We start from the raw sequence: 16,489 nt of genomic DNA on the forward strand, positions 1-16,489 counted from the left end.
GTGAAGTTTTGTAGCAAATATTAAATGTGTTTTGGTGTACAGCCTTATATACATGTAGGCCCTACATGTATTCTTTATTAGTCTTCTCATGTTTTCAATCAATTTCTAGAATTTGTTAGCCTTCTGTTTTCAACCTGTCTAAACCAATCGCGCTATAAACATGAAGCAAAACCTTGTCTTATGAAACAAGGTCCTTCTATTAATAATTAATTTTGCTTCCGGAGGAAATTTTCCCAATTAATAAGTCAGAAATCAATTGAAACTTTCAGAAAATATCCAATGGTAATTTTGACACAAGGCCCCAATTTCATAAAGGTGAATTCAAAAACACTGCTTGACAAATTTCATTGCTTAGCAAAAAACAACTGATTGCGGCACCAGTCAAAGTTGGCTGGTAACAAATACTTCTTCTGTGCTTTATCATAGAGCAAGGAATTAGCAAGTTTGTGTGCTTGTTTTTCTCCAAGATTCAAAGAAATTGGGCTCTGGGCCTAGATCGGGAAACCCACACCCTTATCTAGCTACCACGGCCAGGGCACTCATCAACCCCAAAACAACTGTTCAACCCCAAAACAAGCCTGAACGTGTCCCTCTGTCCTGGTGTGTGCTGTTAAGAGGATCCCTAACACTTGTGGAAGTTATTGAAAAGAAATAATATAATCGACCCCCCAAGCGAAGATCCTTGTTTTGACTGTGACGCATTCATTGCTGCCCACTCATTCTCATTAACATAGACCACTGTGATTGGTTGGCTATTAATTGACCTGACATCATTCTACTAACATAACGTTAGCTGATTGGTCAAGCAGCCACGCATCTGACGTCACTGTATCTACATGGAAATTTACATACAATCCTGCGTACTACAGCAAACCAAACAAGAGAGAAAAGCTAGCTTGTCTGCTGTTTTTCTTTCCGAGGCCTTTCTGTGTGTGTTGCTGTAGCAAGCAGAAACGGACGACAAATGCTCTACAAATGTTGTGGTATTTCACCCTTCTCGTGCCATATTTCAGACACCTAAGTACCACCAACCTGATGCTGATGAATTGTAGAACAAGAATTCGGTTATATGAGCTTTTCAAGTGAGAGCTGAACTGTGGAATCTGTCGTCATTGCTGGTACTGAATTCGTAAAAAAAATTGTAAGATGCACAACAGGTTGTGTTTGCCCACCTACAACCAGTATTACGAAATGGTGTACAACTTGAGCAAATCTACAACAACTGCTGCAGAGAGGTAACTTTTGTGATTAACTCACCTGTCTATATAATCACATACCGAGGCAAGAGTCATACAAAAATCTTTGAAGAAGTACTAATTATTCATTCCCTGCAAACTTTTGTGAATGAAAATAAACCCAGCTGCTGGATCCTCCATCAAATCAACATAACAATTTCTTGACTCATCAAGTGCAAAAGGCATCATCATGAAAGCTGAAGTGACCAGTGCAGTTAACTTCCTTACGAACTTGCTTCGATCCAACAAGGACTTCGTGCGGCAACCTGTACGCCTTGAGAGATTCTCCCAGATCTTAATCAACCTAGTGTGCGAGCACTATCAATCCCACTGGTTCCCTGACAAGCCATTCCGTGGAAGCGGCTACCGCTGTATCAGAATCAACGACATGAAAATGGATCCCCTGATCGCCAAGGCTGGTCAACTGGTCGGTAAACAAGTGGATGAAATGCAGTTGCTCCTCCCCAGCGAGCTGACGGTGTGGGTCGACCCAGACGAAGTGTCGTACCGAATTGGCGAGGAAGGTTCCATCTGTGTTCTGTACGATGGCGTGTCCAAGACCACCAGTGAAACGAAGCTGAGTGCAATGGACTTATTGAACTGCAAGATGCAGTGGAACAATCGCAATTCCTCCCACCCCGGCTTGGACACAGCAGACTTTAACCGAAACGATGTAACAGTAAACGCGTAAACCCCTTAAAACCATTTAAATGGATTTTAACCAAAGCTTTGAATGACCCTTTTCATCTTGACAATGGACTGAAATGTATTCTCTTATTGTATTGTTGATAGATTTATCATTAATTTTTTTCTGACAAAATGTAGAAAACAAAAAAAACTTCAAAAATGGTACTTTTTCTCTGCCAGGTTTTGTCAAATTTTTAAAATAGGGTTTACGACATTGTAAATACTTTGAAAACTATGGTACAAAATTATTTTTTCAGAAAACAATTGTGCACATTTACATATAAATGTCATAAACTGTTCTTGTTAAATGTTATAATAACTTTGGTTTGATGTACTACAGTATAAATTTATTATTGCAATGCATTCTATTTTATTCATCTGGGATTTTACTTTATCGAGTTGAAAGGTCCAAGCCTTAGTTCATAAAAAATAGTAAAAAATAGTAAAAAAATTAGTAAAAAAATATTCCTCTGAATTTTCACCAGGGGAATTCAAGCTCAAGCTTACCTCCTCAAAGCAAAAAGTTTGAAAATCTCTGAGACTTGAAGAAAACAAAACTGGTATTTAGGCAAAAACTTGTTAAAGGAACACGTTGCCTTGTATCGGACGAGTTGGTCAAAACAAAAGCGTTTGTAACCGTTTTTTATAAAATGCATATGGTTGGAAAGATGTTTTAAAAGTAGAATACAATGATCCACACAAGTTTGCCTCGAAATTGCGTGGTTTTCTTTCTACTGTGCGAACTAACATGGTCGGCCATTTATGGGAGTCAAAATTTTGACCCCCATAAATGGCCGACGTGTTAGTCGACAAGGTAAAAGGAAAACCACGCAATTTTAAAGCATGTTTGTGTGGATCATTGTATTCTACTATTACAACATCTTTCTACCCATATGCATTTTATAAAAAACGGTTACAAACGCTTTTCAAAGACCAACTCGACCGATCCACGGCAACGTGTTCCTTTAATGTTAGTTAAACTAGAAATCAACATGCATTGGTCTTCTTTCTTTGCAGGCATGATATTATTCCTACTTTAGTCTGATGTTTGAATTGTTTGGTCAATAAGTATCTTGCAATCAGTATACCAAAGCCTATACCATAACCAGACTTGTGGTCCAACTCATGTGCAGAACAAACAATCAAGGTTAAATATCATGCCTGTCTGTAACAACAGCCAAAGTCTAACCTGCTTCCAAAATGTGAAGTTATAAGTTTGTTCTCAAATCATGCCACACTGTTCTGGCAACGTAATATCTACAATGAGTACTTCAACGAACTACAGTCTTACACTAAATTTTCACTTTGGTTTTTTAATGCGAACTGCATAATTATGTTGATTTGATAAAAAAAAGTAAGAGAAATGTAATTTGCAATTCTTGATATGTTTTTGAGTTTGACCAAAAACCCTTTGTACAATTGTGATGATGTCGATTGCCATTTTTATTTTGCTACGTGGATCCAGCAAGCTTGTTTTTTACATTTCAGCCCTTTAATGAGTTTTATGATTGGTCGTTTTGTACTACCAGTACCAGCATAAATATGTCTTTCGTTGTGATGTACATTAGTGCAGTTATAATTGGATACTGTGTCATCTAATCAGGAACGTACTAAAACATGCCTTACCCACATAAAGTTGTTTGCGAAATATCACACCCGAATACTCTGAAAATAGTGCTAATTTTTTGTTTTTCCAGCATTGAACAGCAAGCTTGCTCGGTTCAACGACGGGCAATTTACTACCCATGATGTGTCAGTACTCTGTCCAGGTTTTTGGGGTTTTTTAATAATTGATGTACAAAAACACATGTACGAACATGGTTATTGGTAGCTGTCCTTACTTGACTATTTAACAATAATTTGTCATAAAATTAGGTTTTTGAAAAGAAGTTTTAATGCAACACACATTTCATTTGATTTACATGAACAGTAGCTCTTGTGACTTCAATTGTTAACATAAGATTACCATAAAATTAGGTTTTGAAAAGAAGCTAATGAATGCAACACAAATTTGAGAGTAAAAAAGACTTGCATGGTTCATGTTTTTTTTAATTTACTTAAAGACCCCCTTAAAAAAACTTAAACCACCATAAGTTTATTTATGTTATTCTCATAGTTAATCTTTATCATTCTAAATTCATGGAATATTTTAGAATTTTACATCATTGCCAAAAACCACTTCTGTAAAAGCTTATGGTACTCAACTATCAATTTGAAAATCTACATATTATTTGAATTTTGTAAAGCCATCAGCAGTACACAACTGTCATGTTCTACGAACTGTGCGAATACTGTATAAAGGAAATGCCATCTCATAAATTTCCATAGTTATTAAGATTGTAAGCTGTGTATAAGCATGTACCGGAAGCAAGTCGATGAAAATATTCAGTTTTGCTGATGCATGCACTATGATTGCTGAGGTACAAATAATCAATTCAGGACGACTCAGCTGTGATGCATTCCTTATTGATTTTGTTCCTTCCGTCCTGCATGAGAAATTTTGTACCTTAATTCAACGTTGCAGTTTTGTACGAATTTATGGTTTTATGTCTGTATCAGAACTAACGCCAAGTAAACCCAAAACAGTATGTTCATTCAATATTTCTTTGTGTCAAGCACTAAATGACTAAATATTAAGATATGAAATTACAGGTTTGTGTATATATACAAAAAAGAATATCACAATGTTATTTTCTCTTTTTGCATAATACTGTCAGACAGTCTGAAAAGTGGGACACTTGTATAAAATGGTTTTATGACAAAATGTTATATTTTGATATGGTGCTTTTTTCAACTTGTACATGTTACCTCTGTAAAGATGTAAACATTGGTGCCTGTGCAATTTCCAAGGGCAACATTTTGTACCTTTTGTCAGAAAGAACTTAAAGATATAAATCTATCGTTGTTATAATTAATTACCTTTGTGCTTCTAATAAAAATGTTCATTTACCAAGCATTGAAAACAAGTGTTAATTGTGTACATTTTTTATGCTTTCCACTTGTTTTTTTATTTTGCTGCATCAGACCTTATTCTTATTACCACATGAATAAGGATTTTGTTTCCACTCCAGTCTTGATGAGTTTCAAATGTTCCATTCTGTGAAAGCCATAGACAGCATGGAGGAAGGATGCAGAAGCTATGTTTCAATGTGTTCAGTTACTAACGTGGAATTTTTTGTAATTTGATTTGGAACAACAAGACGGACCTAGCTAGCAATGTTTCCCTGAATTTATTATCTTTGACCCCTGGAAGTGTCATAACTCCTCCGGTCATAAACAAACAAAGGACAATATAGTTTCTTAGGAAATTCGATAGCAACAGCTTTAAGGTCAAGTTGATTATGGTCACAGCCTATCCGCTAATTCGTGTTTTACTCGTCGAAGTAGTTACTATGGAATCTTGGTAGTATCACATAGTACAGGTGTTACTTATCATATCAGCGCGACGGGGTACGATTGGGCGCCGAGGTGAACGCTGTTTTTACCCGATAGTGATCAGCTGTGAATTGCCCAAGGACGTGCTCATGAGTATGCAAAACCACACTGAGCTGTGAATAGGCAACATGAATATAAAAAATGGTTGCCTGTGCCCCTCAATTGATATTTTTGTTCAGTTGTTGTGCAACTGATCATGGAATAGATTAGTCATAGAGCAAGGAGCATTAGTATTGGGTTTTTCTGGCTTAATTGCTTTGCTTCTTTTCTTTTTACTAGAGATAAACAATTATTATAGAGTTTGTGACAATTAAAAAACAATAAAGAAGGGTGTAAACGCAGGGCGAAAAACTTGTGTTTTGTTGGTTTTGTGTATTTACGGGGTTATTCCCCATAGATATTTCACAATCTCAACAATGAGTTTGGGTGATTTTATTTTTTAATATACACACCATGTTGCAAGTCACAGATTCAACATGGTCTACTTCTGGTATTTTACGTCCATGATGGTCCATAACTATATGGCTCAATCATGATGCACAGTTCTATCTCTTTGCTTGCTCTATCTATGCACTGAGCATCATGAAACCTCCTACTGTGAATTTTCCTCTAATGAAGGAAAAACAATGGCTTTTTTACTTTCAGTATAACCATGAACCTCCATGGTATAGACTTTTATCATTCTTCCTCCATCTTGGTCATGTTCCTTGTATCGAATATAAATAATGAATGCTAATAATCGTTTAGCATTTAGGAACCAGACTATTTTATTCTTCCAGCCTCGTTGGTAACATTTCAGTGGGAAAATAGGCCTCTATTGATAATTTTATTTTCAGTCATGCATGAATCATAAACACTACTCACATTCCAGGCAGACAATCAGAAAACAACGTGTGTTTTAGTTGTGTGTTTTTTAGTTTATCGCATGGCAGGCCCGCGAAACAATTTTTTATATATATTTTTTAACTCAATGGGTTCGTCCTTTATGTTTTAGGGACCGTCTGAAACGATTTGTTATGATGTACAAGCAATGAATTAGTAAATAAAAACTCAACCTAGCTGGGTGGAGGCTTGGAATTGGTAAACAGCCTGCTGGTGATCACATAATGATGATCAGACCATGGAGCATGATCAGACCATGTTATTTACTTATGGGACAAAAAAGCTGTTGTGTGGAACAGTTGCCATTAGAAAAGGGTGGTGGAGAAATCAGAGAACGCGTGATGTGTACTTTTCTAAAAATGCATGAATGATTGCATGACTGCAGTCAGGTTTTTGCTTGCCCATGTCCTTTTTCTAATTAATCCCATCATGGAGAAATTGCTCCTATATGCGTCCTTTTCCAGTTCACTTCAAGCATGGAGGTAAGCATCTTCAAGCTGGTCTGGTCTGGTCTTTTCTCCAATGCTCTTTGCGCTTCCAAGAAGGTGGTCTAGCAATCAGCAAAAAAAAAAAAACTGTGCAAGCATTTGAACTTTATCTTGGATCAAATGCTTCTTGAAAGCTCTATGTCTAGCCCTCAATGAAAAAGCACAGCAAGGATCTCACAACTTGTTGTGTGAAATTATTGTAGTACTTTGTTTTGTTTTCGTTTAGTTTTGTTGGGGCATGATCATAATGTATGAAACCATGTAAGGAACAGCTGTTCAACTGGCTTTTCCTTGGCAAGCATGCAAATCAAACTTCATGGCTACATGTATATTAGCTTGACCATGAAGCAGAAAGTTGCACTGAACGAAACTCTGTTATTGAGTTTTTTTAAGTATAATATCGTGCTCACTGTGCCAGCCATTCTATTATTTCTTGGATTCCATGAAATAGCTATTGACCCTGGCACCAGCCCCGGTTGGTGTTGATTTCTATGGTGTTGACATACCACCGCGCACTCAGCAAACGGTATAATAATGTGTACAGTGTGGGCCTTCCTTGTTTTTGTTATGGTCTGTTCATGGTCTGTTTCATCTTAGAGCAATAAATGGCTCTATGGGTTATTGAGCAGAGATCGATCACAATACATTGTTCACAGAAAAACACGCCTACTCAAGCTTCGACGGTGACATACGTAAATTACTTTCCACAGAGCAAACCAAGGATTCTGTTCAGGTCCAGGTTAACAGGAAACCAGTAATAAAGCTGTTAGTGTAGTAAGTAGGTCTACACTGCAGATAATAGATTATGTCAAAAATGTTATAGTGGCTATAATCTTGGAGGTAGAAATGATTTAGTTTGCCCTTCTGTACAGGTAAAGATTAGAAGATTATAATCTTTACCATTCTTTTATTATTAATTGTTGACCACCTTTCCCTCGGGGTAATATGTGGGGAAGATATTTCCATACAGCCTGGAGTAGGGCCTTCATTTCATGGTTCTACTAGATGAACCAGAAAAGTATAAAACTGAAAACAAATTCACTTCAATTCATTGGAAAATCATACAGCAAGGTCCTTTTACTTTATGTGAAAATAATGGTTATTCAAATTTAATCAAACTTTCGTCTGTAAATAGGCTCGTTCTTTTGACAATGACTAATCCACTCAAAATCCAGAAAACACTAATTTTCTCGCATAAAACAACCAGTCACATAAATCATGGAGGAAGAAAATACAGTCCAACGCTGGTTCTGCAGACAGAGGGCGCTATATAATTTTAACAAACTCTCATGGCAACCAATACTAAAATATTCACAAATACTCACATATAGTTTTAAGTCTCTTCTTGAAACCTATCAAATATATTTCCCAACTACCTTCAAAGTGTAGACCAGCTTTAAACAGACCAGCATAAAATACCACAAACAAAATAATATCAAATTTATTACAAACTTTCCCAAATTCTTGTTCTTTTTATTTCATTTTATAGAACAGACATACATACATTATTTTTATTGGTAGAAAAAGTAAAAATGCACATAATTTGTTGTCATTGACAGACCGATACAATTTCAAAAATAATCAGCTAAAAAGCAATGTTATTAACCTGGCATTTCCCTGCAAAAAATTGCTAAACTTCAAAGTGTAGACCAGCTTTATTCAGACCAGCATAAAATACCAAACCAAAATTAATATCAAATTTATTACAAACTTTCCCAAAATTCTTGTTCTTTTTATTTCATTTTATAGAACAGACATACATACATTATTTTTATTGGTAGAAAAATTAAAAGTGCATATAATTTGTTGTCATTGACAGACCGATACAATTTCAAAAATAATCTGCTAAAAAGCAATGTTAGAAAGCTGGCATTTCCTTGCATAAAATATTTCTAATGTCTATTTAAAGTTGAAAATTATTTATTTTAATAGAACTTTCAAATACAAACTATATAAATTTCTACAAAATGTAGTATGTTGTGAATATTAATCTAGGGATGATTTAACCTTGGCCCTCTGCCAAAACAAAGTAAGAATATTCAGAAGATTTAACACCTCTGGGATTTAGTCCTTCAATAAACAGCACTTAGAGTTTGACTGACATTTTTAAAGGCAGTGGACACCATTGGTAATTACTCAAAATAATTATAAACATAAAACCTGACTTAGTAACAAGTAATGGGGACAGGTTAATAGTAACACATTGTGAGAAACAGCTCCCTCTGAAGTGCCATAGTTTTCCAGAAAGAAGTAATTTTCCAGAAATTTTATTTCAAGACCTCAGATTTAGAATTTGAGGTCTCAAAATCAACCATCTAAACGCACACAACTTCGTGTGACAACGGTGTTTTTTCTTTCAATATTTTCTCGCAACTTCGACGACCAATTGAGCTAAAATTTTACAGGTTTGTTAATTACTTTATGTATATGTTGAGATACAGCAAGTGAGAAGACTGGTCTTTGACTAGTTACCACTGTCTTTAATTATGAGCAGCTTTGTGATTAAAGAGCGTTCAAGAATGGACGACGTCATAATGACGTGTACCACCAAAAACTATAAACAAATTGGGGGCTCTGACTGCTCCCCCATAACAAAGATATTGGCAAAAAAACTGAGGAACGCTGTCAACATTAGGGTTAGTCGCTAGATTCCTTAGTTGGTAGTAGAGCGCGCGCCCAATATATTCAGAAGAAAAACTGAATAAGTCTTAACATTTCAAGCAAAAGCATAGGAGTATACCTTCTCATTTTATCGAGGTTGGGTGGAACTGGCCAAATTACCCCTTTATGACAGTAATTAACATTTGGACATTGAGAAATTACTTTTATTAGCATTACATAGAGGTTAAAGTTATTTCTATTCTGGTTGTCCCTTTTTGACCATTAGAGGGCGACAATCAGTAAATAAGTAGGTCTAGGTCATCTTCACAAAAGATTCATGTGTTAGGTTCATGATCTCTGACCCCTTGCTATATGCTTTGTTGTATCTTTTTTTTATGACCACTTTGATTGTAAGTCAGTGACCAGTAATTCATTAAAACAAATGGAAGACTTAGTTTTATGAGTTTTAAGAAAAGTAAAAGTCCATTTGAAACTCAACTTTTAAATCAAGACAGACCACACACGGCGTAAATCCCCACAACCATCTGCTCTATTTTGTGGCATATGCTTCAATAATTGTTCATTGTTGACCAACAGAGGGCACTGTCACTGCAGTTCAGAGTCAGAGGTTCAAGTTGGGGGCTTGATCACTAAGTTCCATCCATTCATGAAATTGATTCCTCTCAGTGCCCATCTGCTTTAGAGTCTCATCCATGCGGCCATCAAAGAGTCCGAAAAGTCCTCCTGCAGATAATTCAAAACAAATTCCTTCAGTTAAAGATTTGGGATCCCTCAACGAAAACATTCAATTCCATGAGAGAATTACCTCCCCAACATACTGTGACGACGCTCCAGTGAAAAATAATGTTTGGACAGTGTTATTGCTTGACTTGTAATCTGCTTACTTATCTCTGAGATTGTGGAGTACAACCGCAGGACATGACGCCCAGGCCTATTTGAGAGCACTACCTCGCTACCTTTAGGTGTTCTCAAAGTCTACAAGGCCCGACCGAACGCTTGCGTCACAAAACCCAAATACAGTTTCTCATCAATGATGCATCCCTCAGGTTTCTGTGTTTATTTCCAGGAGAAACTCACAGACAAATCTAAATGTCTTAGATAGTAGCCATATCCCTAAGAGAGAAGAACTCCTACTCAGCCTTCTACATCTAGTTCTCTAGCTAGTCTAAGCCATATCCGAAATGACGGCATCAGCTACGGCTACGACTGTTGCTAAGGGCATTGCTAAGAACATCCAAGCTTTCAGCGCATTTTGACATGGCAACGCAGCCGCAGCTGTAGCCACAGCCAGTTTGGACACAGCCTTAGCTTTGATTTGACCAACTCACCTGTATGTATGAAGAGTATCTTGTTGCCTTTGAATAGTTCTGGTTGTTCCTTCAATAGCCTGAGCAGATGAAAGACGCTCTTCCCGGTGTACACAGGGTCAATGATAATGCCAGTCTTTGTACAAACCTCACCAACAGCATCTAACCAATGAAACAATATCAAATTGACAGTGATAGTTGAAGATTTGAATAGTGTGGATCATAAGAAAAAAATAAACTTGCGGGAACAACGATGTATTAAACTTCTTCGGGAGAAGTGTTGGTTCTGAGAAGAACCGATAAGGTCTCAACATTTAAACAGTATACTCATCTTCTCAGGAGAGATATACCGAGTTCTGTAGAGCTCAAAATCAGCAAATATTTGTGGATTAAAACAAATTATCAACTATTATCATCTCTCTTAACCCTCATCTCAATGAGATCAACGGCAGATAGATGTGAGTTGGTCAAACATAAACAATTCCATCGCTTGTCCCCAATGATAGCCTACGCAGTCTATATGGTTTAATTTCTTGAGATATGCCAGACCTCCTTCTATCACCAACAACAATGATGCTAGCTTCCTCTTACTCATCTTAGTTCAATTTGAGATGATAGGTGAGAAAACAACACTCTTGAAAGAGCAGTTGTACTCAAGACAGAAAGTCTGAGACCAAGACCAAAAGACCTTCCCTCTGAGAGCAGTCTCAATACTGAGACTGGTCTCGACACCTACAATCCTAAAAAATAGTCACCTTGAACATTCAAGGGCATTTCTTGGCAGGCAAGATACTTAAAGTACACTATGTTAAGTTTACATCGCAAATTCCAACAGAATCAAGTATATAAAGACTTTGTTCAATGACTTCATTCTATTCCTGTTTTCTATTTACCTAGTTGCTCCTGGGTTGAATGGTGGTGACCACCTCCTATGACTCCATCTACTAAGTTGACAATGTCCTCAGACTGTAAGACTTCACCGTTGCTATCCTTTGCATCCACTTCCTTGAAGACGTCATTGATCCATTTATGGTGAAACTTGGAGTCATAGGCGACAATGAAGCCATGTACCCTTTGAGAAATATTTTGATTTGTTTTATTAATGTTATAGCTGCCACTTGATAAATGTTTGCCATACACTGATTTGTGATAAAGCACTCACTTTCAGAATGCACCTCAGGTTGAACACGAACCCACAACCTTTCATATTCAACTATTAATAGAACTTTCTCAACACCCCAGGAGTATAAACATCTCACATCTACTATCATAACCCTCAACGGACACCCTTGATACTCCTGTGAGAAGAGAAGCAATTATGGCCAAATGTCTTTCCCAGTAGACCTTATGCATTGACATCATCCAGTTGCCATCTTAGAGGTAATAAAACGATGACGAAACAATCATTAAGCACAGATTTGTACACGTGACGCACAGGTTTGGCCAATGAATGGCCGCTTGTTTACCTCTAGGTGAGGGCATAATATGCATAAGGTCTATAAGACAAACAGAGCATCTAGGTGATCTACAGACAGGTGAAAATATAGGTCTGTCATACATTGACAGATTTTGGGTTGGCACTTACTTCAGTCTGGAGCCGGTGAGATAGTTGGCAAGAGCCAGACCAGCAGCGGAACCACTGCTTCCACATGTAATGACGATGTCTGTAAACTGGTCTGCAACACCCTAGTTCAATTTAAACAATAGCCATATTATGGTTAAAGTTAACAACAAGCTGTTAAAAGTGTATGATAGAATACACCTGAAATTTAGAATTCCAACTGCCTCTAGATAAGGGGCAAGCTCAGTGGTCTACTAGTCAGACGTCTGCTATAGAAATTCTATAGTAGATGTCTTACCTCTAGATCACCATGCAAATGGAAAAGGTTGTGGATGGGAATCATAACCGAGTAGTATGCCTCTGGATATTTTCAAAGAACTATTACTTAAACTTTGCCTTGTTGTGACTGGTGGCCCACAGGCACAACATTTTTGCTAAGCAAAGTTATTAGCCAAGCAGTATTTTCTGCTAAACATCTTTATGACATTCAGAGCCTGGTCAGCATTGGTTGTTAAAAGGGCACTGGATGGACACTATTGGTACTTACTACTCAAAATAATTGCTAGCATAAAAACTTACAGGGGAAACAAGCAATGGAGATCTGTTGATAGTATAATCACATTGTGAGAAACAGTTCCCTCTCTGAAGTAACAAACTTTTTTGAGAAAGAGGTAATTTCTCACTCAAATATCAAATACTTCAGCAGGCCTGAAGCCTTTTTTAGGCATATGAAAGCACACAAATTTGTGCAACAAGGGTGTTTTCCTTTCATTATTAACTTGCAACATCCTGACCTGATCCAGTAGCTCCCTGAATCCTTCCAAATAGCCATATAAGCCTACTGCTGTAGAGCCACCTAAGGTTATTGGATAGGCCTTCTCACCCGTCTCCTCTCTGTATCAATGAGAAATCAACAATACTGGGTCAGTACTACTTCTACTAGGTCAGTACTACTACTAGTTCAGTACTAAAACTGGGTCAGTAGGGCCTACTTCAACTACATCCTTACATAATAGCCATATAAGCCTACTGCTTAAGCCACCTATTGGTATTGGATAGACCTTCTCACCTGTCTCCCGTCAGTATCAATAAGAAATACAGAGTACTCTGGGTCAGTACATAAAGCGAGTCAGTACTAAAACTGGGTCAGTGACAACAAGTTCACAACTACAACTTGGTCAGTACTCACAGTACGGCAACTGAGTCACCACTACAATTGGGTCAGTACTTCAACTGGGTCAGTACTACGATTGGGTCAGTACTTCAACTGGGTCAGTACTACGATTGTGTCTGTACTACAATTGGGTCAATAAAACAACAATGTCAGTACTACAGCCGGATCAATACTAAAACTTGTCCGTACTAAAACTGGGTCAGTACTAAAACTGGGTCAATACTGAAACTAGGTTAGTACTAACACTGGGTCAGTAGTAAAACTAGGTCTAAACAAAATCTGTATTTTAATTCAGTCTTTGGACTGCGACAAACATGTTTTTTTACAATAACCAGTAATAATAATACCGGGCCAGTACAAAAACTTGGTCAATTCTAAAACTGGGTCAGTACTTCATTGGTTATAACCAACGGTCAGTTTTGTGACACTAAGTGGCAACAGACACTCCAAGTAATTTTTTTCCCATTTACAGAAGCAATTCAAAAGCAGCACAGTGTTTATTAACTTACTTTATTTTCTGTACCAGTTGATCCATACGAGGTGTTATGTCTGTTATTATGTGAGACGTTTTAGGCAGCAGATAAATGTGTGCTCCAATCAGACGGTTGAGGAACATATTAGCTGTACAAACAACTTCATTTGGATCCTGCACAGAAATGAGTTCAGTAAACATTATCAGTGTGTGACCATCTTGTTTGTCTTCCATTCAATCAAATGAAACTCAAACTGAGGCTGGATGGAAAAAATAAGTCTTGTCTCGTTATTAAATGAGAACCAGAACTTTCACTGTCACCATGAGGATAAGGCAACAATCACAGTAACATGATAAAAGTCAACGCCGAAAGGCTAGTATAGTTGATTCAAAGAACGTTCCTTTTATTTGAACTTACTGAGACAGGAGATCTGAGTAGAAGGTGGGGTTCCAGACCAAGCTGTCTCGCTGCGATGGCAGTAGCTCGACAATGGTTTGATTGTGAAGATCCACATGTGATGATGGAGGTACAGCCTTGATTGATGGCATCAGCAAGGAGGAACTCAAGCTTACGAGCCTGTATGGGGAAAACAGAAAATTTATTCATAAAAGGAATAGAAAATGAGGACAGTTCAATAATCCCCTGAAAAATGAGCCATCTGATAAACTTTATACATGTACTGAGAACTAGTTGTGAGAAAACTTACCCCCAAGTTGAAGTTTTAAATTTTGTGTTATTTTGTTAACTGTTGTTAGTTGCAAAGATTGCATCTTTCAGGGTGCTTGACATTTCAGTAAAAAATTATAAATTAACCCAAACTATGGTTTCACTGTCACAACAAATAACAAATCTTTCAGTGTCATCAAATTCCTTCACCTTGTTACCGGAAAGTTGTGAGAAAATCCCCCCCCCCCAAATTCCAATTTAAGTTTTAATTTTGTTTTTTTGCCAACTATTATCAGTTGCAAAGATTGCATTTTCTTTGCAGGTTGCTTTATATTTCAGTAAGGCATTCAAAAGTTTCATTGCGAGAACAAAATTTTCATGTAAACAATCAAATTAAACTCAATGATGGTTTCGCTGGCATAACAATATACATAATCAAATCTTTTCAGTGCAGTGAACAATTTCCCTTGTATAACAAAGCAAAATGCTACACAAAATGTTTCGATTGCTTCTCAAAAAATCATCTTTTGCAACTCAATATTAACAGTCAGTGTGTGCAAAATAAGTTCAGTAAAAATTTCTTGCTATGCAAAATTGCTGGACGAAAGAGTCGTTCCCTGCACTGTGTCATCAAATTTCTTCACCTTGTTACCGGAAAGTTCACATCCTGTCAGGTCATCTCGTTTGATGTGGATTTCAAAATTTGCTGGGACGTTAGGAAGGTACCATCTCTGGATAGGGGTGACTCCATGGACTAGCTGTAAATAATAATAATCAAAGGAGAATTTACAGAAGAACTTCATTGCATTAACTTTGACATATTTTTGACAAAAATACTGCAGCGAGGCAAGTCTTGAATATACTCTCTCTTTTTTTTTAGTGACCGAAAAAAAATATACAAAGTCTGCTGATCCTTTGTTTCAAACAAAGATGTTTATCAATAGTTGTTTTCATGTATTTCTACTTGGATGCTTAAATGTTAGACCTGTTTTGTTGTGTTGTCATCTACTTCATTTGTATTGCTTTTTGAGAAAGACTCAGAAAAGCTTCCCCATCCTGCCAGTGCCTCAACAAATCATCGGTTTGAAATTATTCCTTTTCTATTGTAAAAACTAGTGGAAAAGTGGTGTCAGATCAGTATCAGAAAGTTTTACTACGGTCTTTTTTAGCTACTGTAGGTTGAAGCAGTGATTTGCAATAATAGTTCTAATTTCTCAAGAATAAAAGGCATTACATTTTGAATGAGTTGAGGGTTTTAAAACAAACTAAAAAGACAAGATAAAGTCCTTTTTTACAGCTTTCTCAATAAACTTCACTGAATCGCATACCTTAACTCTGTACTTTGGAATGAGTTGAAGTTGTTTCATCCAATCAGCAGGATAATATTGCAATAAGAAATCTGATGGTACGGGCCCATCACATGATGATGCGGTCCTTTTGTTTGTCTCCATTGTCTCAGATCTTGACCTCAACTTCCCTTGGGATGTCGTGAGGCAGAAGGTAGAGTGTCCCCTCTATATTCGACTAAAATTATACACAGGTAGACAACAAACTCACAGTGTCGCACCATGGAGGTCACACCTACAGTCAACCTAGCCTATGCCATGCCCATGGGCAAACAAATTGTCTATTAATCATTGAATGAACATGACATCAGGGGTCAATTTAGCCCAACCTGGTTGAGCTGTTAATGGCTCCGTTTTTAACATCGGTCTCATCACTGTCACCAGTGTAATGGTGACAGTGATGAGACCGATGTTAAAAGCGGAGCCATCAGCTCAACAAGGTGGGCTTGGGTCAATTTCACTAAAGCAGAAAATGCTGCTTCACAATTTTCTTTGGCTTTGCTTAGCAAAAATTGAGTTTAGCATAAGTCAAAACAATAAAAAAAACTTAAAGTAATTATTTATGCTAAACAGCACTTTTATGTGCTAAGCAAGTTTTTTTTTATGGCTTTAT

At 37.1% G+C, this 16,489-nt stretch overlaps 2 protein-coding genes and 1 long non-coding RNA gene across 3 annotated transcripts in view; 1 reads left to right on the forward strand and 2 right to left on the reverse strand.

Moving 5' to 3' along the window:
- LOC139949843 (uncharacterized) overlaps positions 1-16,489 on the reverse strand; it is a 134,315-nt gene that overhangs the window by 51,222 nt on the left and 66,604 nt on the right. The gene's annotated exons all lie outside the window — the stretch shown is intronic.
- LOC139954201 (protein BTG2-like) lies at positions 888-4,888 on the forward strand. The gene has a single exon (XM_071953911.1). The coding sequence runs from the start codon at positions 1,426-1,428 to the stop codon at positions 1,924-1,926; it is 501 nt and encodes a 166-aa protein (XP_071810012.1). The 5' UTR covers positions 888-1,425; the 3' UTR covers positions 1,927-4,888.
- On the reverse strand, positions 8,176-16,432 carry LOC139933945 (uncharacterized). The gene is made up of 9 exons (XM_071928191.1): positions 15,859-16,432; positions 15,175-15,288; positions 14,282-14,440; positions 13,901-14,037; positions 13,012-13,111; positions 12,242-12,342; positions 11,550-11,728; positions 10,678-10,818; positions 8,176-10,072 (listed from the first exon to the last, which is right to left on the reverse strand). Exons 1-9 carry the CDS (start codon positions 15,979-15,981, stop codon positions 9,951-9,953), a joined length of 1,176 nt encoding a protein of 391 aa, XP_071784292.1. The 5' UTR covers positions 15,982-16,432; the 3' UTR covers positions 8,176-9,950.

This window comes from Asterias amurensis, chromosome 2, assembly GCF_032118995.1.
Source record: "Asterias amurensis chromosome 2, ASM3211899v1".
Classification (NCBI taxonomy): Eukaryota; Metazoa; Echinodermata; class Asteroidea; order Forcipulatida; family Asteriidae; genus Asterias; species Asterias amurensis.

Excerpts from the sequence above, each read along its gene's own strand:
- LOC139954201 (XM_071953911.1), top strand. The coding sequence starts at position 1,426 with ATGAAAGCTGAAGTGACCAGTGCAGTTAACTTCCTTACGAACTTGCTT.
- LOC139933945 (XM_071928191.1), bottom strand. The coding sequence starts at position 15,981 with ATGGAGACAAACAAAAGGACCGCATCATCATGTGATGGGCCCGTACCA. Across the intron at positions 14,441-15,174 it reads GTGAACTTTCCGGTAACAAG|GCTCGTAAGCTTGAGTTCCT; the intron begins GTGAAGAAATTT and ends TTCCCCATACAG. Across the intron at positions 14,038-14,281 it reads TACTCAGATCTCCTGTCTCA|GATCCAAATGAAGTTGTTTG; the intron begins GTAAGTTCAAAT and ends ATTTCTGTGCAG.